Raw genomic sequence first — 22,817 nt, 5'->3', positions numbered from 1 at the left:
TTTGCTAGGGTCCTGTTCACGGGGTTCCATGATGACACCTGTAGTAAAAACACAATGCTGGAGAAACTTAGCAGGTCAAACAGTGTCCTTTATATTGGAAAGGTAAAGATACATCACCAATGTTTCGGGCTGGAGCCCCTCATCAAGATACAGAAAAATGGAAAAAAAAAAAAAAAAAAAGATACAGAAAAATGTGGGCAGGCACCAGAATAAAAAGGTGAGGCTTGAGGGAAGGAGCACGGTCTCAAAGGCAGGAGGTGATGGGTGGAGAAGGGAGGGAGGGCACAGCAGCATTAGGGGGAAGAGGGATGCTAGGTGACTAGAGAGGGGAGGGGGAGGGGAGAGGAGATTGGGTTAGCAGAAAATCGGAAAGGTCAGTGTTAATGCCATCTGGTTGGAGAGTTTCGAGATGTAAAATCAGGTGGTGTTCCTCCAATTTACGGGTGGCCTTAGTGGGGTAGTACAAGGCCATGGACAGACACGCGAGTGTGGGATTTGGCTACTGGGAGGTCTCTGTCACTGGTGCGGACTAAGTGAAGGTGCTCAGTAATGTGATCTCCCAAGGGAGTACTGGATGAAGTAGATCACTCCTATGGATTCCCAAGTGAAATGTTATTTCACTGGAAAGGCTCCAAGATCCCTGCTTCCCAATCTTTCACAGCTTAGAGCACCCTCCCATCGGAACCACAGTTCTCCTGGTTCAGGGTCTCGACTCGAATCTTCCACAGTTCTCCCCAGCCCCAGATGCTGCTTGACCCACCAGTTATTGCAGCAGGTTGCTATAGAGATCTTCAGCATGGAAACAAGCTGTCCACCCAAGCTCATCCGTGCTGACCAAGTTGGCATTCTGGGCTAGTGTCATTTACATGCATTTTTTTGGTCACACCACAAAGATGATATGTCTAATGTGTGAATCTCCCACCAATTCCTGGCCACCGCATCCTCACAAATTCCACCCCCTCAACCTGACATTCTTCCCATTTTCTCCCAACTCCCACACATATGATACCTTGCTTCCCTCCATCTCTGGAATGCTCCACAATCCCTGGAGCAGAACTCCAGTGTAGAACTTAAACTTTTTAATGTGGTCTCAGGCTTCAGAACATCACTGTCAAAGTCAATGTATGACTCCATCAAATTATGATCACTCTTCCCCCTCCCTGCCCATAGGCTTCACCACTACTTTTACTGTGGGCTCCAGTTGAAGGGGATTCTGGATCCAGGGTCCGTAAGATGGCAGCATCCCTGGCTGGGAATCCAGTGGATGGCAGGAGAAGCAGCCTTCTCTGAGCAACATGTTTTTTCCCCCAACACCCCCGCCCCCCCCTCCACCCACAGCTCCAAGCCTCAAGATGTTGTTTATTATCTTCACTGTGGCACTTGGAGGACTCCTTCTTTGGTACTGGTTTCTGCAAGAGAACCCCAAGACCATCCCTGAGGGAGATGGTTGGTGGGGCGAGGGGGATCGTCCGGAGCAGGAGAAAGATGAAGAGATCCAGCCCTTCAAGATTGAAGTGTCAGAGCAGATGATCCAGGTAAGCAGGGAGATCCAGAACAGGCTGGGTCTTGGTCCTAGCTCAGAAGACCAACATAGCCTCTCTTTCCCAGGGTTGGGAGAGGGTAGGGAGATGGTCCTGGTCTGTGTGTGGCCCCCAAGGCCCTTGGCCTCTCTCCCCCACCCGTCTCTCTCCCCCACCCATCTCTCCCCCACTGCCTCTCCCCCGCCCGTTGCTTTCTTCCCCTTGTCTCTCCTCGAGCCCCCACCCCCCCTCAGTGAGTGTCAGTGTAGCCATAGGGTTGTATGTTCACACTGGTGGGTGCTGGTGGAGCCGGGTGTATGTCCATACTGTGAGGATGGTTTCACTTCCTACAGGACTTGCACCATCGGTTGGACAACACTCGGTTCACACCGTCCCTTGAAGACAGTCGCTTTCACTATGGCTTCAACTCTGCCTACCTAGGCAAGGTGGTGTCCTACTGGAGGAACGACTATGATTGGCGTAAGCAGGTGGAGCACCTGAACATCTTCCCTCACTTCCAGACCAAGATTGAAGGTTGGTGGGGGATGTCATGAGTGGGTGTGGGGGCAATGGAAGATGGCGGGTGAGTGAGGGGGCGATGGACATGGGTAGGGTGTGGTGGGTGGGAGACAGCGCAATGGGAGGTGGGTGGGGGCTGAGGTGGGTGGGTGAAAGTGCAGTGGGTTTAAGTGGGGGGTTATGTGGAGGTTGAATTGCGGGTGTGCTGTGGGTGCTAAGGGGGTGGGTGAGGGGTGAAGATGGGAGTCGGGTGGGAGGTGAAGATGGAGTTCCACGTGGGGGGTGAAGATGAGAGTCAGGTTGGGGAGTGAAGAAGGGGGCTGGGGTGGGGGGGTGAAGATGGGGGTCAGGGTGGGCTGAAGATGTGGGTCAGGATGAGGGGTGAAGATGGGGGATGAAGATGGGGGTCAGGGTGGGGGGTGAAGATGGGTGTCAGGGTGGGGGGTGAAGATGGGGTAGGGGCTGATGGGAGTCAGGGTGGGGGGGTGAAGATGGGGGCCAGATTGGGGGGTGAAGATGAGGGTCCCAGTGGGGGGTGAAGATGGGGGTTGGGTGGGGGGTGTGATGGGTTGAGATGAGGTGAAAATGGGGGTAGGGGTGATAGGGGTTGGGGTGGGGTTGAGGGTGGAGGTGGGGGAGCGAAGATGGGGGTTGGGGAGGGCGGGATTGACCCTTGGGGCCGGGGTGGGGTTTGGCAGATTTGGTGAACTGGGTCCCAGGATACAGTGGGTGTGTGCCCCTAATCCAGGACAGCTGGGACCGGCACTGTGGTCACACCTGAACTTGGTGGGGTGAGGGGGAGACACCCTATCCCCCGCGGGGATGTTCTCGACCCACAGGGACGGTGGTGCAGCAAGTGGAGGAGTTGGGGATGGCAGGGTTACAGATGAGAAACCGGGATGGGTGAATGTTCACACTGAGACTGAGGGGCTGTGGCGTGGTTGTGGGGAAGGCAGATATTGTGGCTGCTCAATATTCCCATATTTCATTGTTTTAGACGGGATCGAGAAAGAGGTGGCAGTGCTGATCAGGGAGAGTGTCGCAGAGTGGGATTAATTACTGAGGCAGTGGGGGCAGAGGTCAGAAAGGAGGTGTATTCACTCTGATAGAGCTGTTCGATTGGGTTCCCAAGTCACCGAGCGGAATTGTAGACAGATTATGGAAAAGTGAAAAAGCTCCAGGCCTGTAATTCCCCAATATTGGCTGTGATGTCCTCAGTGCCATAGCTTTCAATGAGGCAAAATTTAGAATCATCCAAGAGGATTTCTTGAGGTGGAACGTAGACCAGGAAGGGGCCGTACTGGATCTTGGACTGGAAAATGAGCTTGGCCAGGTGAAAGGACATGAACTGTTTCTACTGAGGTTGGCTGAAACAAGAACCAGGCGACATGGGTCAAGGGTGAAAAGTTCAAAAGAAACATGAGGGTGACCTCTTCACACAGAGAGTGGTGGGAGCGTGGAACAAGCTGCCAACTGAATGTGGGCTCAATTTTAACAAGAAGAATTTGGACAGGCACATGGATGGGAGGGGCATGGAGGGATGTGGACTGAGTGTAGGTGTCAATAAAATTAACTGATTCAGAGACCTCGAGTATCGTTTCACAGACTCTATTTCACATGATGTATCATTACTTCCCAACTCCAAAATCTACTACTACAACCACATATTTATTTATAGAGAGACAAACAAGCTGTTACAGAAAATAGGATTACATCATGGAATAAACTCTTCGAAAACTACATGAAGACCTTTACCTCAATTTTTGTATTAAAATCTTAGTTTTGACTATTAAAATGTAGACATACAGCACGGTAACAGGCCTTTTGAGTCCACAAGTCCATGCCGCCCAATTTACACCCCATTAATCTACATCGCCGGTATGTTCTGAACAGTGCGGATCCCCTGAGGAAAACCCACGATGACACAAGAGGAACATATAAATCCTTACAGGCAGTGTGGGATTCAAACCCCGGTCCTGATCGCTGGCCCTGTAAAGGTATTGCGCTAACTGCTACGTCATTGGTTCTCAACCTTTTTTCTTTCCACTCACATCCCACTTTAAGTAATCCCTATCCCATAGGTGCTCTGTGATTAGTAAGGGATTGCTTAAAGTGGGATGTGGGTAGAAAGAAAATGTTTGAAAACCACTGTTTTAATTGTACCTAATGAACTCGTTATGTGCACTGTTTCAGAACTCCAAAGGAAATGGGCCATTGACAATTTTTCTGAAACAAAATATTTCAGTAACAATTGGGTCTAGAACAATGATTATCAACCTTCCCTTCCCACTCACATCCCACCTTAGGCAATCCTTTACTAATCACAGGACACTGATGGCAGAGGGAATGGAAAGAAAAAGGTTGAGAACCACTGTGCTGTGCTAATCCTGCTGCCCTCATGAAGGAGAGAGTGTCGATCATCACTGTTAAAGTCAACAACTACTCCAACCCTTGACAACTGGTAAAGTTTATCTTCAAAATATTATCGTGCTGGATACCTGCTGTATTAAAACAGGCTTCTCGCCAACTATGTTAGTCTCAATGTAAAAGGTGCACAGAACCATAATACAATTACAGCACAGAATTAAGCCACTTCAGCCCCACGAGTCTATGCCAAACCATGGCCAGGAATCCTGCCAGGATTCTGGCAAACTCATTGCCTCTTAAGGTTACTGAGTTGAGGTGGGGAGCCGGGAACTTGGCTTCTCAAAAGGTGAGGGTCTGGAATTGATCAGATGGTGCCCTTTCAGGTCCACTGGAAGCAGTGGGCTCGAAGGAAGTCTGAGCCCAGTAGGGGCTGAGACACATCAGTCAAAGTGAAGGTCCAGGTAAAATGGCAGGAGTCGAACTCGAGTGGAATGGTCCACACCCTGTACTTGTGTAAGCTGCTATTGTTGGCAGCGGTAAGAGATGGTCCCACCTTCCAGGTCCGGGTGTCTCAGTTCAAGGGGGAAAAGACACTGACCTCTGCCCCTGTGTCCACGAGAAAATGCCGCCCTGACTGCCGGTCCCATAGATAAAGTAAGCTGACTCAGTGGCCGACAGTTGGCCCCGGTGTTTCCCAGATGGAGCAAGGTGGATGGCAGCAGCGGTCTCCAGAACCTAATTTCTGATGGTAGAAATACCATCTGCTGCGGCTGTCGCCTGCCTCCTTGGTGGAGAGAGAGAGAGACGAGTCACTGGGTGTGATGCAGCAACTAGGTTAACAGACGCCCCGCCATATTGCTTGGCGTGCCACAGGACATCTCCACAGGCTGCTAATCTGCGTGGGTCGCTGAAGTTATCGTCCATGAGGAGGAGGCAGATGTCTTCTGGCATCTGTTTGAGAAATATCTGCTCAAACAGTAAGCAGGGCCTGTGGCCATCCATTAAGGGCGAATGTCATGCAGTCGCCCAGGCAGACATGTGGCTCGTTCGCTGCGGGAAAGGCCAAAGGCATGAATAAGGGGTGTCTTAATTGTCTCATACTTGATGGTGGCTGGCAACTGATACAAGAAGTCGATGATTTATCTGGTAGTCTCCTGGTTGAGTGAACTGACCATGTAGTAATATCTTGTGGAATCTGCGGTGATCTGCCTGACCTGAAACTGGGCCTCAGCCTGTTCGAATCAAACTAGCATCTGTGTGGTACAAAAGGTTGGCAGCTTCAGTGAGTCTGTATTCTCTGTGCTTATGTCGTTCATCGTGGCATCCAAAACGCCATTTTGGAATGTTAGGGTTACCACTGTGGTTGGTGCGCTGTGCAGTGAATGAAAGAAAAACCACATGGAAGCTGTGAGTGAGTTGAACCAACCAACTGAATTAACTGGATCTCTGCAAGAGCTTATCAGCTTGGCACCTGTGATCCTTTGTGTCCACCCCCTCCTTCCACCGAGGCCATTGTGACATCAGCATGTGCGAGCCTGCCCCTTTTTGTGCTTCTATGTTATACAAGTTCAAATGAGTAAGGGTCAAAATGTCCCTCACTCTTAATATTACATTATTCTATATTAAAAAAATTAGTTTCCCAGCTCCAACACCTGTCTTCTTGTGCAGACAAACAGAATGGAATGTATAAGGTCTAGTGTTCGCTCAAAAAATACAAAATTAATGATTTATCGTAGCTTTATCTTAACCTCTAAATGCATTTAGCAAGCCATCTTATCTGTTCTATTCTCACAGCATATCTGCAATGTCATATTTGTAACTGTATTCGACCATCTTAGGCACACTAAAGGTTTGTCAACCACCTTGTCTGTCACTAAATGTTAAAAGCAAAAGTGTTAGCATTCAGCTGCAAGTCAAAAACATTAAAATGAGTAAGATATAAATGATTCTTCTACATTAGAAATGCTTGACATTTTGCCTTTCCAAAGAAATTTCCTTATGTTTATTTAATTCTTGAAAATTTTTTGTGGTAATAGTATTTGTAAGGTTTGTGGAAAAATATTCATCTTAATACAATTAACCCTTCCTACTAACGTTTTTGGCAAGTTCATCCTCTTTATTAAATCCTCTTCAACGTTTTAAAATCATGGTGAATAATTCAGTTTCTATAGATTGTTTTATATTTTTATCTATCCGATCCCTAAATATTTTATCACCTCTTTTAGCCATTTAAATTGAGCATTTCTTCAACAATGGCTGTAATCTCCTGATGTAAGGGACATAATTTCACTTTTGTCTCAATTTATTTTATCATCTGAAACCTTACCATATTCTTCCAGATATAAGTGTAGTTTCTGTAAGGTCTCAGGTTTTGTCAGATATATTAAAACATCATCTGTAAATAAACCAATTTTATACTCTTCGTGACCAACTTTGGAGCCCTTAATTTTTAAGTCACTCCTAATTACCTCTGCTAGTAGCTCTGTAGCTAAAATAAACAGCTGGGGATAAGGATCAGCTTGTCTGCTAGATCTCACCAATTGAAATGGAGCAGACATTTGCCCATTGGCTAATTGCTTTAGGGTTATTATATAGTGCCTTAATCCAGTTTATAGAAGTTTGACCAAGCCCAGATTTATCTAGCACTTTAAACAAGGAGTCCCGCTCCAGTCTATCAAATGCTTTTCTGCATCTGGGGTCACTGCTACACTCAGATCTTTCCTTCTTTGTGCTGAGTGTATAATACTGCCACATTGTCCACCAATGGTCTCTTTTTCACGAATCCTGTCTGATCCATGTTTATTAATTCAAGCAATAATTTAGTAACTCTAACAATATTTTGGCAAGAATTTTGTAATTGGCATTTAATAATGAGATAGATCTATACAATGAGAGTTTAAAGGATCTCTGACTTTTCTTTTGGTATCACAATAATTATTGCTGTTGAAAATGAATGTGAAAAAGTATGAGTTATTGATGCTTGATCTAATATTTCCATAAAAATAGGAATCATCACTGTTACGGGCCCTGAGGACCCCAAAACACAGCAGCAATATAAATTCACCAAGACAAATGGTTACTGAAACAAAAGTTGTTTTTAATTTTCTTTAAACATGAAAACAGGATCTAAATAAAATAACAGAAAACAATATACCAAAGAATCCAGAGATCTTTCTCCTAAGTAACATAAAAAATAAAGAATTTGGAATTGATTTGGAAGATGCACAAAAAAGATTTGTTAAGATAGCCCTAGCCGTAGCAAAAAAATGTATTATGTCAACCTGGAAATTGGAAGATAATTTGAAAATACAACAATGGTATATAGAAATGAATAAATGTATTCCATTAGAAAAAATAACATATAGTTTAAGAAATATATTGAAATATTCGAACAAGTATGGGAGCCTTACATTAAATACAATAGCGAAAACCTACCAGGAACAAACATTACCTAAGTTGATGGAAGGAGAAGAGAAGAAAAGAATGGACTCAGTAGAATTTCTGGTGTATTTTTGTTGAATGACAACATTGTCTGACTGGCTTAATACAACCTAGATTGTATACCTAAAATGGATGAGAGGGGGGGTGGGGGGGGTGGCTTGGGAGGAGGGAGGGGGGGGAGAAAAAGTCACTGTATATGTGTGAAAAAGAAAAAGTGTATATCATGGCTAACGTGATTTATGGTGTGAAAAAAAAAATGAAAACAGGATCAAACTTTAACTTATTACTATTAACTTAACCCCCTTCTAATTCTAAGTGCACGTGTATGTAATGTCTTTGGTTCACAGTCCAATCTCACTTTTCATTCCTCCAAGTTCACCGGTCACAGGCAATTCTTATGCTGTGCACAGAATTTAATATTTATGAATTTTCACCAAGCTCTGGCATTTAAAAATAATTGGTTACTGCTCAGGGTGGTTCTCGTTGGTTTCAGAGAGAGATTTGTTGCTCGTTGGACACAAACGGATTCCTTCCATCAGCCACTTCAGTGTCTTGCCGAAGAAACTTGCCCATCAGGGTTTTCCAAATGATAATCTCTTCTTCTTCAGGTCACCACAGAGTTCCCTTTGTTTCCCTTATTTCAGGTGAAACACTCTAGCCAGCCATTTCCACTTGTATGGACCACAAGGGTTTTCAACAGGCTAAATTCAGAACTCACAACCTGTCTTCAAAGTAGGGTTTCAACAACCTGCCAGCCTGCCATGCTGCAGAAACTAGTTCTCTCTCTCTCTCACAGAGAGAAAACCTGTTTGATCTCTCTCTCTCTCTCTCTCTCTACTTGCAAACACATGATCTCCAACCAGATAGATTACGGCACCAGACCCAACCTTCTGAGTCCATTCATCTGTTGCTTTCCAAAATAATAATCCATTACTCCACAGCATGTCGAATTTAACACCTACCAGTGAAGTCCTTCAGCAAAGCAGTTTCCATTGTCTTTACAAGGGCATCGGGCCCAAAGTGTCTGGTTTGAGTCGAGCTCTTGCATTTTACATGAGATCTCAATTCTGTTTGTTCTTCCATATTCAATCTAGGTCAATTTATCCTCGATAAATATCTGTCTATTTAATTATCATCTTTTAAGGACTCTGAACTATATAATTTGGAATAAAAGTTCTTCAAAGTTTCATTTATTTCTCAAGGTTTATAACTAACCACATTCAAGTCATTTTTAATTGTTCTTGAAGCCTGTTCTGATTTAGTGTGCTCATTCACCTAACTCATAGTACCTCTGTTTAGTTCTTGTCATCATTTTTTTCTGTTCTGTAGGTTTGTAATGTGTTATATTGAAGTTTTTTTGTTAACTAGTTGCCTACTTTTATCTTTGGATCTTTGCTTCTGAAGATCTTTTTCCAAAACCGTTATTTCTTGCTCCAATTAATCTACCTCTTTCATATAATCTTTCTCAATTTTAGAGGTGAAATTTATAATTTGTCTTCTCAAATATGCTTTTAAACCTTCCCATATTACAAATTTATAATTCACTGAATTTGTTTCTATCACAAAGTAGCTGAATTTGTCTTCTAATTAAAATCACAGAAGTCTTCTTTTTAATAACATTGAATTTGATCTCCATCTATGATATGCCATAGGTATGAACCAGACTAATGTAATACTAATGCTGGGCTTTTATTAACAGTCTCTCAGCCACCACTAAACTGGCCAATGGGAAAGCATATCCGTCTGTTTTAGCAGTAGGGTGGAGCATCTCTACAACCATAGCCAATAGCAAGTAACTCCATACATGAGAAGCAGTCAGTATAATACCCCCTCCCCCCATTACATCATCACGTTCACCCCCCACAAAAATTGATCAATTTTAATAAAATGTTATACTGTCCAAAGCGAAAGCTGGAAAACTAAGCAGGATAAAAATTTCAGAGATGAAGGGTTACAGCAAGGATAATACAAAATCAGAATTAATTGGACACATCCCAGAAAACAGGCACAGAGATAACAGTAAGTAGCCTTGGTAATTGTGTCTGACTAGAAATGGTCATAACACAGTCTCTGGGGAGTTTTAGAAATATGAGCAGATCTGTGCAAAGGCACTGGTGGGAGCAGAGCTTTATCTCCTAACGAAGGACTGGTGAGCAGGAGGCAACATTCTCACACAGAAAGTATTGTTCCTTGGGCAATGGATCAAGTAACTGGTTTTCCCGTGGTGGGGAGGGCAGTGAGGCTGTCAGAATAATGGAAGGGCTAGGAGACTGCAGACCAGGTGAGGCCAGGTCTCTAAGGGAAATGGTGTCCTCTCTCCCATCAAGGAAAGCAACATGAGCATACTCCAGGTTAGCATGAAGCAGTTGAACACGCTCTACAAGCGGGTCAGATTTGCTGAGTCTGACATGTTTTCTTAATAAAACTTCTCCGGGCTCAGATAGCCAAGTCGACAAGGTCGATCCAATCTTCTATTTTCAAGGGAAAGTAAAAACACATTGGTGAGGACTTTCATTGGTAGCTGTACAAAGCAGTGTACGAATAGAGTGAAATGCCCCTGGCAGCAAGTCTTGCCAGCGGCTGGCGGGGAAACCTTTCGACTTCAGTGTGAGAGTGATAGCTTTCCAGATTGTACCATTACCACACTCCACCTACCGTTACCGCGTGGCTTGTAGTACGACTAGTAGCGATTCCCCTATCAAGAAGGTATTGCCTAAGTTCTGTACTCATGAAAGCTGACCCTGTCTCTATGAATGAAAATCATATATTGATACATTATATTGGTTCATTTTTCTTTAATTCTTTAATAACAGAACTAGCAGAAATGTCAGTACATGGTTTAGCAAAGGGGAAGCGAGAGAATTAATCAATGATGTTAAGGAAGAAGAATTCTTATTGTTTGAGGGTAGCGATCCTTTAAAATTCATGCTGAGGTGTTGAAAGGGTCTAGACCACACATGTCAAACTCAGGCCCCCGGCCAAATTTGGCCCGTGATATAATTATATTTGGCTGGCAAGATCATATCAAATATGTATTAGAGCTGGCCGCCATGCCAGTATAGCGCATGCACAGCGAATACTACAAATCCCAGAATGCTTTGCAAATGCATTGGCGCCGGCCCGTCAGCCCACTAATCGCCCCACCTCCTCTCTTTACTTTCATTAGCACCTGCGACCTGTTGCCTAACTCACTTGTAATAAACCCCTTACGAAAAATGGCCAAACGACTGACAGAAAACAGGACCTTTCAAGACAGGTGGGAGGCAGACTATATGTTCATCATTTTAAAAGACAAACCTGTTTGTCATTGAAGCAAGTTATTAATTTTTTTGACTTGGCTTGTGAAAAAAAAACATTTAAAAGGAGCTGAAAGGCTATAGAGAAATATTTATTGAATATTTTATTTCTCATTTGTTAATGCTTCTTTTGGAAAGTTTAACCAAAACTATTATTAAACATTTATTTTAATAAGAAAAAGTTTAACATTACATATGTTGAAAGAAGAGAAAACATGCAGATGCTCTCTCCAGCTTGTTGTTTTCGAGTGTGAGGCTGATGTCTTGTGAACAGTGTTTTGTGGCAGATCATAATCGGTTCGGAGGAGACTCACTGCATTCTGGTAGACAGCTGTCTAACCACGGAGTAGGGGACTTCTGTGAGGAGGGCCACAAGAATGTCCGTTTTCGCTGCGTCTTGCACAATGTTGTTTACTCGCATGTTTGCTTCAAAACACTGGAGCCAGTGGTGAAAACTTTCTCCAGCTCGGGTGGTATCTTGATCTATCTCAACCATCTGTTATACCAGTAGGGTGGAGTATCTCTACAGCCATAGCCAATAGCAAATGGTCAGTGTAATACGCCCCCCCCCCCCCCCATTACACCATCACAATCTATAAACTGATTTTTCTTTATCAGGCATCACAATCGTCATTACTAGGGGGGAAAATTGTCAGATAAAACTCTCGTTTTATATTCAACATCTAATATCCTGCCTTATATTTGCACAGATATTAAAAATAGATCAATTCTGGAGAAAGAATAATGTCTATTTGAATAAAAGGAATAGTCTCTGTCTCCAGGTTGGATTCTCCTCCACACATCTATTAAGTCTTTCAAGCCTCTCATTAATCCCAATGTACCTTTTGCTCCTTTGGTTCTCACTACTCCTCTTGCAGTTCTATCTAAGATTGGGTCTAGTCAGAAATTAAAGTCTATTAAAATTGAAAAAAGTTTCTTGAATAAATCTCTCAGCATCTATGTTTGGTGCATACAGGTTCAGAAGAGTCCATCATTCCAAAAATATTTGACAACATCCCCCAGCAGGGTCTGTTACTACATTTTTTTTCTTTTACATTCTTTACACTCTTACATTCTTTTTCACTAAAATTGCCACACATTGTAATTTACAAATTTCACTGTATTACTCTCATCTGAATAAGCCACTCTTTCCTCCACCTCTGCCTGAGAACCATCCTTCCTCAACTCTGTCAATCCGAACCCAGAGAGCTTGCAAGCTCCTCCTCCAGCAATCCCGATAGAAAAAGAAAGAAAAATACAGTCACCAGAACAGGGTCTGTATACTTATAATTAAACTTGTAACTTGGAATATAGTGTGTGTCGTAATAATAAAGTCCGACACCACCCCCCTCTATTTTACAGGCCATGACGAGTCACAATTACACACGTGATCCATTAGAACTCTGAACCATCTCCCCTCCCAAACCCTTCTGGTACATTTTTCTTTAATTCTTTAAATCTTATTTCAAACTTTATGAGAAAAAAAACCCATAAATTAAATAAAGTATTGACAAAATATTCTGCATTTCTCTGGCTTGTGTGAACCACAATTTTGTACCAGACAAATTTAATCCATCAAAGAAACAAGACATCAGCAAGTCTTCTTAGTCTTCATTCCTCCTGAACTCCCAAGAGATTTTGTGCGAATTCTTCAGCTTGCACAAAGCTCAAAAAGAATTTATTTCTTCCACCAGGTATGAAGATCTTCAAGGTGGCTAGATGGCGTAATACGAACTGATATCCTTTTTCCCATAGAACCTTCTTAACCGGATTAAATTCTTCTCTTTTTAATAAATCTGCATGTATATCAGGGTAGAATAAAACTTTAGCCCCTTTGTGGTCAAGTGGGCTTCTTCTTAATTTTACCCTTTCTGTTACCAAAGACATACTTTAATTTTTCTACTACTTTTCCAGGAGGGTTAGGTCCCTACGGCATCATGTGATGGCTCCCATTTAAAATATTTCTGCCAGGGGGTTTTCAGAGTAGCTGATGTGGTATCTTCAAGAAAGAAAAGATCCAGGAAATTAGAGTCACATACCCGTGGAAGGGAACTATTGGAAAAGATACTCAAGGATTGAACTAATGCACATTTGGAAAGGCCTGGTCAGATCAGGGACAGTCATCATGGTTTTGTGCGGGCAGGTCATGACTGAGGGGTTAGAGGAGGTGACAGAAGGTCGATGAGGGAAGAGTGGTGGATGTTGTCTACATGGACTTCAGTCAGGTCCCTCATGGGAAGCTGATTCTAAAGGTGTAGATGCACGGGGTCCGTGGTGAGGTGATCGTTTGGATATGATATCGACTGGCCCGTTGATGTGCATTGTCAATGACTCCAAAGACTGAGTGAGGAACGATAAGGCTTTAATACACATTAGAATTCCCATGTGCTCAAATTAATGGAAGGGGGCAGGGAGGTCGAGCTTTATGGCCAGGGTCACGGGGGAGGGGTTATATGGGGTCGAGTCGTCAGTGGGCGGGCCAGCCACTTATACAGAACAGTATATACATATCACCACACCTGTAGAAGACAGAGGGTACTGGTGGAAGGGTGTTTCTCAGGCTGAAGGCTTGTCACCAGTGTTGGTCCTCAGGGATTACTGTTGGGACCACTGTTCAAAGTTCCAATTTCTTGTCAGAGTACATAGATGATATCATACAACCCTGAGATTCCTTTTCCTGTGGGCCAGGTAGAAATTTTACGTACTGGTGGTGCAAAAAATTGTCCTCATGTATTAAAGAGAGAAATGTGAACAAGAAGGAACTGCAAATAAATTGTACAACGCAGAAATAAATAAAAGTGCACGAGTCCTTAAATGAGTCTGATTGAGTTTATTGAGGGGTCTGACAGTGAAGGGGGAGCTGATGTTCCTGATCCTGATGGTGCTGGCACTTGTACCTCTTTCCAAGTGGCAGCAGCAGAGGATGGGCTGGATGGTGGGGATCCTTGATGATCGCTGCCGCCCTCCGACAGTAGCGTTCCCAGTAGATGTTCTCGATGGTGTGATGTCCTGGGCTGGTGGGGAGGGCTTTACGCTGAGGGGCATTGATATTCCTACACTAGACTATGATACAGCCAGTCAGCACACTTTTTAATCACACCTCTGTAGAAATTTGCCAGGGTTTCCGATGTCATACCAAACCTCCACAAACTCTGGCGGAAGTCGAGGTGCTGACGTGCTTTCTTCACGATGTTATTAGTGTGTTGGGTCCAGGAAAGATCCTCTGAGATAGTGGCCTATTTGTGATGAAAAAGGTGGGTATGGATGAGTGAGTCTGCAGACGATCAGAAGAGTTGTGGACGGTGGCGAAATGGCAGAGAAGTGGCAGGCGGGATTTAGTCCAAGTTGCAGAGGCAGTGGTGAGATCTGGCACACACTGGGCCTTGAGGCAGACAGGGGAGGGGCGTTGCTGGGATTGGGTGGGGAGGGGGCTGATGGGCTGAAAGGCCTGTGCAGGACCAGGCTAGTCTTGACGCTGCTGTTGTCTGGCAGGGATCCTGGTGCACTTCATTTTGGTGAAGCCAGTGGAGCTGCCCCCTGACCGCACTGCGCAGCCACTGATGATGATCCACGGTTGGCCTGGATCCTTCTATGAGTTCTACAAGGTGGTCTCACGGCTGACGGATGCAGGTGGTCCGGGGCCTGTCTTCCAAGTGGTGTGTCCCTCCATTCCAGGGTACGGCTTCTCCGAGGCACCACACAAACAAGGTGGGTGACCCAGAATGGGTTGTAGGGGAACACAGGGTAGGGTGGGTGGGGATTTGATCAGCTAGAGGCAGAAACATGGTGTGGGTGGGGGGGGGGGGCTGGACGTCCCAAACTGGGGGTCTCAGATGGGTGGAGACAGTGGGGTGTGGGTGTCGCAGACTGCGGGGGTGGACATCCCACCCTGGGGCAGGGACACAGGGTCCCAGACTCAGGTGGAGGGTTGGGATGGGGATTTTAGGGGTCTGAGCGGAGTGGGGGAGGGGGTCTGTGTGGGGGTCCGCATGAGTGTGGGAGGGGGTCTCTGTGAGGGTCCAAGCAGAGATGTGGGGTCAGTGCAGGGGTCTGAGTGGAGTGGGGATCTCTCTGAGGCTGCTGTAACATGTTCCTGTCCGCAGGCTTTGACTCGATGGCAGCAGCTCGCATTTTCCATAAATTGATGCGGCGTCTGGGCCAGCGCAAGTTCTACATCCAGGGCGGTGACTGGGGCTCCCTCATCGCCACCAACATGGCCCAGATGGAGCCCGAGTATGTCCACCCATGTCCCCACCCCCTCACCCCTAACCCCTCAACCTTAACCCCTCACACCCACCCCCTCAACCTCAACCCCTCACACCCACCCCCTCAACCTCACACCCCCTCAATCTCACACCCCCACCCAGTCACCCCTACACCCCACCCTCTCACCCCCACTCCCTCACTCCACCCTCACCCCCATCCCCACCCCTCTCACCCTCACCCTCTCACACCCACCCCCTCAAACACACCCCCACCCAGTTACCTCCACCCCCTCACTCTCACCCACTGCCCCCTCAACCTCACACCCCCACCCTCTCACCCTCAATCCCCACCCTCACCCCCTCATTCAACCTACTCCTACCCCCTCAACTCCCCACCCCTCATCCCCCCCACACCCTCATCACCCTCACCCTCCATGCTCACCCTTACCCTCACCCACACACCCTCAACCCCCCACCCCCTCACTCCACCCCTATCTCACACCCTCAACCCCAATACCTCACCCCACCCCCTGTACCCACCCTTGCAGTCCCCCCTTATACCCACCTTGCACCTCCACGTCCCTCCCTGTTTTCCATGCCCCTTCCCGTTTTTTTCACCCCACCCTATTTTCTCCCCCGCCCCGTTTTCTCCGCCCTCCCTGTTTTCTCCACCCGCCCGTTTTCTCCACCCCTCGCTGTTTTCTACACCCCTCCACATTTTCTCCCAGTTCTCCGCCCCCTCCCCATTCTCCACACCCACCCCGTTTTCTCCACCCATTCCCCGCTTTCTCCGTCCTTCCATTTCTCCGCTCCTCCCTGTTTTCTCTGACCCCCACGTTTTCTCCGCTCCCTCTCCATTTTGCCCCTCTGTTTTCTCCCCCCCCCCCATTTTCTCCTCCCCATTCCTCTCCCCGGTTCATCCTGCCCCCTCCCTAATTAACTCTGAAGAACTCCCCACAGGACGGTGAAGGGAATCCACCTGAACTTCTTCCCCATCTCGCGGATGGGGTGTTCCTTGCTGCCCAGCCTGTTGCTGGGTCCCTACCTGCCCTCCCTCGCTGGGCTGACGGAGATCGACGTCAAACGGATGTACCCATACATCAAGAGGAACGTCTACATGTTGCTGAGGGAGTCAGGATACATGCACATCCAAGGAACCAAGCCAGACACACTAGGTAAACCCTGGGTTGGTCCTGGCAACAATCCCAGGACACACTGGGGTCTAATCCAGGAGTTCCTGGTCAAGGAACACACCAGGTCTAATCCAGGAGTTTCCAGTACATGGACACACCAGGGATCTAATCCAGGAGTTCCTAGTCTCGGGCCACACCAGGAATCTAATCCAGGAGTTCCTTGTCCTGGACACACTGGGGTCTAATCCAAGAGTTCCCTGTCCTGGATACACTGGGGTCTAATCCAAGAGTTCCCTGTCCAAGGACACATGGGTCTAATGCAGGATTTCCCTGTCCTGGACACACCAGGGTCTAATCCAGGAGTTCCCTGTCCTAGACACTCTGGGATCTAATCCAGGAGTTCCCTGTCCTGGACACACTGGGGTCTAATCCAGGAATTCCCTGTCCAAGGACACATGGGTCTAATGCAGGATTTCCCTGTCCTGGACACACCAGGGTCTAATCCAGGAGTTTCCAGCCCAGTGACACACTGGGGTCTAATCCAGGAGTTCCCTGTCCTAGACACTCTGGGATCTAATCCAGGGGTTCCCTGTCCAAGGACACACTGGGATCTAATCCAGGAGTTCCCTGTCCTGGACACACCGGGGTCTAATCCAGGAGTTCCCTGTTCTAGACACTCTAGGATCTAATCCAGGAGTTCCCTGTCCTGGACACAATGGGGTCCAATCCAAGAGTTTCAAGTCCAGGGACACACCGGGGTGTAATCCAGAAGTGCCCTGTCCTCGACACTCTGGGATCTAATCCAGGAGTTCCCTGTCCTGGACACACTAGGGTCTAATCCGAGAGTTTCCAGTCCAGGGACACACCGGGGTCTCGTCCAGGAGTTTACAGTCCAGGGACAAACTGGGGTCTAATCCAGGATTTCCCTGTCTTGGACACACTGGGGTCTAATCCAGGAGTTTCCCAATCAGCCATACCGGGAACTGGGATTCAGCCCTGCCCCCTAGGACTGAGATTCACCCTCTGCTCCTTCCCCAGGCTGTGCCCTCACCGACTCCCCTGTGGGTCTGGCCGCTTACATCCTGGAGAAGTTTTCCAGTTGGACCAACATGGGTTTCCGGGATCTGGAGGATGGCGGGTTGGTTAGGTGAGCAATTCTTCCCTTCCCCCTTGACCCTTTGCCCCTTCCCCCTTGACCCTTGACCCTTTGCCCCTTCCCCCTCCCCTCCTGCTCTGTTCCTACCCCTGTGCCACTCCCACGCTGATCCCCTCTCTCCCCTCCCCCTCACCCTTTTCTCCTTTCCCCCTCCTTGTCCCCCACACCCCTCTCTGCCACCTCTCACCTTCCTTCTTTCCCCCTCTTTCTCACTCCCCTCTCTACCTGTCCCCCTCTCCCCCATTCCCCTCTCTCTCCTCTCCCTCACTCTCCCTCTTTCTTTCCCTCTCCCCCTTCTCCCCTCCTCCCCACCTGTACACCTGACCCGCTGTAGACCCTGACCCCCCTTACCGTGCCCATACACCCTGACCCCCCCCCCCCGCAGCCGTACACCTTGACCCCACCCAGCACCACACCCGTACACCCTGGCACCCCTGCACCCTGTGCCTGTACACCCCTGACCCCCACGCCCTGAACCTGAACACTCTTGTCCCCCATGCCCTGCCTGCTGGGGTTCAGCAGTGAGAAAGGATCACAGTCAGGTTGGATCGAAGAGTAGTCCCGTGGGTGAAGGTTCATCGATGGGCAGGGTCGGGAGTGAGGAGCCATCCCGTGCTCAGAAGGTGGTGGTGAGTGGGCTCCAGCAGGATGGGTTTTAGACAGACAGGTGACTGACCACCTTGTCTTTCACCGCACTATGTCCCAAATGCAGGAAGTTCTCTCTGGACGAGCTGCTGACAAACGTTATGATCTACTGGGTGACGGGCTCCATCACCTCCTCGATGCGGATGTACAAGGAGAACCTGAGTGGGAACTTCAGGGACAGGATTGATAACAAGTAAGTGATGTGTGCTCCCACTGTGGGACTGGCTAGGTAGAGTTCCTTCCCCTATCATCTGGGGCTCAAAAGCCCTTGCTGTGTCCACTGCATTTGGATAGATACACTGGAAATGGGAGTTGTTCCCACAGTAAGAACAACATATTGAGCAGGAGATTTCATGAGTGTGGAGGGAGCTTCACTCTGTGTCTCACCCCAGGAGTGTGTGATGGGACTGGGCGGACGGAGCTTCACTCTGTATCTGACTCCGGGAGTGTGATGGGACGGTGTGGAGGGAGTTTAACTTTGTGTCTGACCCCGGGAGTGTGTGATGGGATGATGTGGATGGAGCTTCACTCTGTTTCTGACCCCAGGAGTGTGTGATGGGACTGTGTGGATGGAGCTTCACTCTGTGTCTGATCCCGGGGGTGTGTGATGGGACAGCGTGGAGGGAGCTTCACTCTGTGTCTGACCCCGGGAGTGTGTGATGGGACTGTGTGGATGGAGCTTCACTCTGTGTCTGACCCCGGGAGTGTGTGACAGGATGGTGGGGAGGGAGCTTCACACTGTGTCTGACCCGGGAATATGTGAGTTCTCACCCCTTTTTGGCCTTTGCCGAACACTGCCACAGCCACTCCCAGAGCACATGTCTGATCTGTTGAGAAATAACAACGACAAGTTTCGGGAACGTTGGGGGACATGGGTGTTGTAAACTTAGTTAAAAAGGAAATGTCTGATAATCAGATGAGGCCTGTGAGGGACACGAAAGAAGAAAGGTACCAACAAGAAAGGAGGGAGGCTGGAAGGAGCCAGGAATGCCTTTGGCGAGTCAGATGGAGGATGAGGATTGTGAGGTGAAGGTGGGATGTGTTCAGATTCTGCACCACATTAACATTAAGGAGGAGGCATTTTGTTTATTGAGAAACATTCAGGCGGATGTCCCATCACACACTTCTGGGGTCAGACACAGAGTGAAGTCCCCAGACCCTGATGGCATCTACTGCTGATGCTGAGGAGATTTCCGGGGTTTGACAGAGATCCTTGTGGGCTCATTAGCCACTGGTTCAGTGCCAGGAACGTGGTCGATGTTCACAGAGGGCAACAGGGACAACCAGGAAGTTGTGGATGATAACCCTTACATGAGGGGTGGGGAAATTATAGAAGAAGATTCAAAGTGAAAGTGTGGACGTCAGAGATAGCCAGTATGGGCTTGTGCAGGGAGGCCCTGCCTCACTCTTTTGAGAATGTTCTGAGCAGGTGACAAAGATGGTTGATGAGGGAAGGGCTATTGATGTTGTCTACTTTCAGGAATTGTTGGAAGGTCCACTGTGGCTGATCAAAACAGTTAAGTGGCAAATGGTCCTCAGTGAGTTTACGTTGGAAACAAAGTGCTTAGTAGGGAGGACAGAGGGTGGGGGTGGTCTGCAACCAGCGGCCATCCAAGGGGATCAATGCTAGATGGAAATGGAAGTCACTGGACGAATTCAGGGGTCAGGCAGCACTTGTGGAAGTGAAAGAATGATGGGCTTTTTTATGCCGAGACCCTGTATCAGGATTGGGAATGCAGAGGGAAGTCAGACAGGTAACAGGAAGTGAGTGAGAGAGAGAGAGGCTGGAAGGTGATCGGTGTAACCAGTTGGGGAGGGGGTGATGATAGGTGGAACCTGGAGGAAGAGGTTTCTGAATTCAGCATATGGGCAGAGGAGAGGAGATGGAAAAGATAACCAAAGGCCAGGAGATGTGGGAGAGAGAGAGGAACATAGGGGAGTGTGGGTTACCTGCTGTTTGTTTCTGGATTGCCATATCTGGGTGAAAATGTAGGCGGGCTGATGAGTAAGTCTGCCGAGTTGTGGAGTTGTGGTCGTTGAGGAAGGTTGTCAGAGCATACAGCAGGAGATCGATCAGTTGGGCAGAGAAACTGCAGATGGAGTTTAATCCGGACAAGTTTGAGGTGTGGCACTTTAGGAGGTCAAATTACAGCAGAGCAGAGGGATCTGGGGGTCTGAGTCCAAACTCCCACGTAGACCAGGTGGTGAGGAAGGTGTAGTAAAAGCAGCCTTCATTGGGACAGGCATTGAACACCAGGGCCTGGCGGTCACGTTACAGTGGCCAGGCTGCTTTGGGAGTTCTGGTTATTGCACTGACAGGGCAGTCAGGAGGCTGTGGAGAGGGTGCTGAAGACCATCGCCGGTATGTGGCCTGATAGAGAGAGTGCGAGCTGCACTTCGGAGGCTGAGGAGGGTTCCAAATGCATGGATAGGGACTTTCACCTGGTGGTCAAATACGAGGGGGCATTGATTTGAGAAGAGAGTGGGAATGTTCCCAGGAGATCAGTCGGTTTTTAATACACAGAGAGGTGGGTCCTGGAATGATGCAACACAGAAAGGCCCTTTGGCCCAACCTGTGTAGGTGGGGGCCTGGAACGTGCTTGCTGTTCATCATTCTTTGCTGAGGCTTTTGTTGGGACATTTTGTTGCTCTGGAACAGGGTTGTTGGTTTCCCTGAGCAGGCTTTCCCCCCCCCACCCCCGTTCCTTGGCCACATTGAGGGAAGGTCTGCCAGCTATTCCCCGCCCCCATTTTGAATCTACCAGCCACTGAGCTCATCTCCTCCTTTCCCTTAACCCCATCCAGGGTTGCAGTGCGTGTCCCGGTGGGACTGGCCGCCTTTCCCAATGAGTTGATGCATGTGCCCCTGGCCTGGGCCAAGCAGAGGTACCACAACATAGTGTCCTACTCCTACATGTCGCGGGGAGGACACTTCGCTGCCTTTGAGGAGCCGGAACTGATGGCCGAAGACATCATGCGCTTGGTCCAGCGTGTGGAAGGAGGTGGCTGAGAGTCCCGGAGCACAGCTCACCCCGGAATGGCTGGCCCCTTCCCTACCTCATCCCCTTGATTGGGAGAAATTATCCTACGGCCAGGGGAGACACTTCCCCTTTGGGACTGGTCCGCTCTGCTGGACTCCTGGCCTCTTGCTTGTCGTCGTGGTCTGGTGAAGACAGATGCTGGAGTCCATATAATTCACTGCATATTGAGAATTAAATGAAAACCTTCCAGAATCTATGTGTGTCCCAGTGATTCAGACTTCCCAAATCAGCGCACTTCTGTGTATCCCGCTTCCCAAATCTGCATGCGTCCACGTGTTTCCCACTTCCTGAATCCACGTGCGTTCCTGTGTTTCCCACTTCCTGAATCCATGCGCGTCCCTGTGTTTCCCACTTCCCGAATCCGCGCACGTCCCTGTGTTTCCCGCTTCCCAAATCCGCACACGTCCCCATGTTTCCCGCTTCCCGAATCCACGTGCGTTCCCGTGTTTCCCTGCTTCCCGAATCCATGCAAGTTCCCGTATTTCCCACTTCTCTCTATCACCTCTTCCCTGCTGGACAGTTCACGAAAAACTTCACTGATTCACTCTCTGGGTATCTGGCCAAGGCCTGGGTTCTGTGCTACAAGGATGGGGTGTGATCACCTTCATGACAAGGTCTTGGGAGAAAGTTTGTTTTGTGTGCCATCCAGTTAGTCAATACATACATAGTGCAGCAGTATAATGCCAGTTTTTAGATATCATTTTTTTTTTGTCTAGTCATGGACCGTGGGAATAGCAGCCAAGGCAGGGGAATGCTCCTCTTGCAGAATGTGGGTCATCAGAGAGCCAGCAGTTTCCCTGACAACTTCACCTGTGAGAAGTGCATCCAGCTGCAGCTACTGACAAGAAGAGTTAAGGGACAGGAGCTGGAGTTGGATGTTAAGGGACTGGAGCTGGAGTCAGGGGGCAGAGGAGGTGATAGTCCGAAGGTACAGGGACACTATTCCACTTAGGAGGCAGGAGGAGGGTAGATGGGTGACAGTCAGGAGAGGGAAAGGGAACAAGCAGGTAGGGCAGGGCACCCTGTGGTCGTTCCCCTCAATAACAAGTATACCATTTTGGATACTGTTGGGGGAGGGGGGGAAAGGACTTAACAGGGACGTCACAGAAATCAGTATTCTGGCATGGAGTATGGTCCTATGGCTAAGAAGGAAAGAGAGGAGAAGAGGTGAGCTGCAGTGATAGGGGATTCCATAGCTAGAGGGACAGGTAAGAGAAGAGATTGAATATCCCAGATGGTATGTGGTCTCCTTGGTGCCAGGGTCTGGGATATCTCAAATCAAATTCATGGTATTCTTCGGAGGGATAGTGAGCAGCCAGATGTCGTGGTCCATGCAGGGAGGAAGTGTGAGGAGGTCCTGCAAGGAGAGTTCAGGGAGTTAGGCACTGATTGAAGGACAGGTCCTCCAGGGTAGTGATCTTAGGATTGCTGCCTGTGTCACGTGCTAGTGAGGTTAGAAATAGGAGGATAATGCAGCTTAACACATGCTGCAGG

General features: G+C 48.0%; 1 protein-coding gene across 3 annotated transcripts in view; it reads left to right on the top strand.

Moving 5' to 3' along the window:
• Positions 1 to 21,515, top strand: part of LOC138737241 (epoxide hydrolase 1-like) — a 31,668-nt gene extending 10,153 nt beyond the window's left edge. For all 3 annotated transcript variants that reach the window (XM_069887960.1, XM_069887959.1, XM_069887961.1), the window contains 8 exons: positions 1,339 to 1,535; positions 1,874 to 2,054; positions 14,636 to 14,851; positions 15,247 to 15,376; positions 16,309 to 16,523; positions 17,520 to 17,628; positions 18,350 to 18,475; positions 21,088 to 21,515. In XM_069887960.1, coding sequence (XP_069744061.1) covers positions 1,353 to 1,535; positions 1,874 to 2,054; positions 14,636 to 14,851; positions 15,247 to 15,376; positions 16,309 to 16,523; positions 17,520 to 17,628; positions 18,350 to 18,475; positions 21,088 to 21,292 — 1,365 coding nt within the window. In that variant the 5' untranslated portion in view covers positions 1,339 to 1,352 and the 3' untranslated portion in view covers positions 21,293 to 21,515. The remainder of the gene's footprint in view (positions 1 to 1,338; positions 1,536 to 1,873; positions 2,055 to 14,635; positions 14,852 to 15,246; positions 15,377 to 16,308; positions 16,524 to 17,519; positions 17,629 to 18,349; positions 18,476 to 21,087) is intronic.
• Positions 21,516 to 22,817: the final 1,302 nt, after the last annotated feature.

The sequence above is a fragment of the Narcine bancroftii genome, chromosome 6 (assembly GCF_036971445.1).
Source record: "Narcine bancroftii isolate sNarBan1 chromosome 6, sNarBan1.hap1, whole genome shotgun sequence".
NCBI lineage: Eukaryota > Metazoa > Chordata > Chondrichthyes > Torpediniformes > Narcinidae > Narcine > Narcine bancroftii.
The sequence above is the reverse complement of the archived record's forward strand: the minus strand, read 5'-3'. Positions and strand labels throughout refer to the sequence as shown.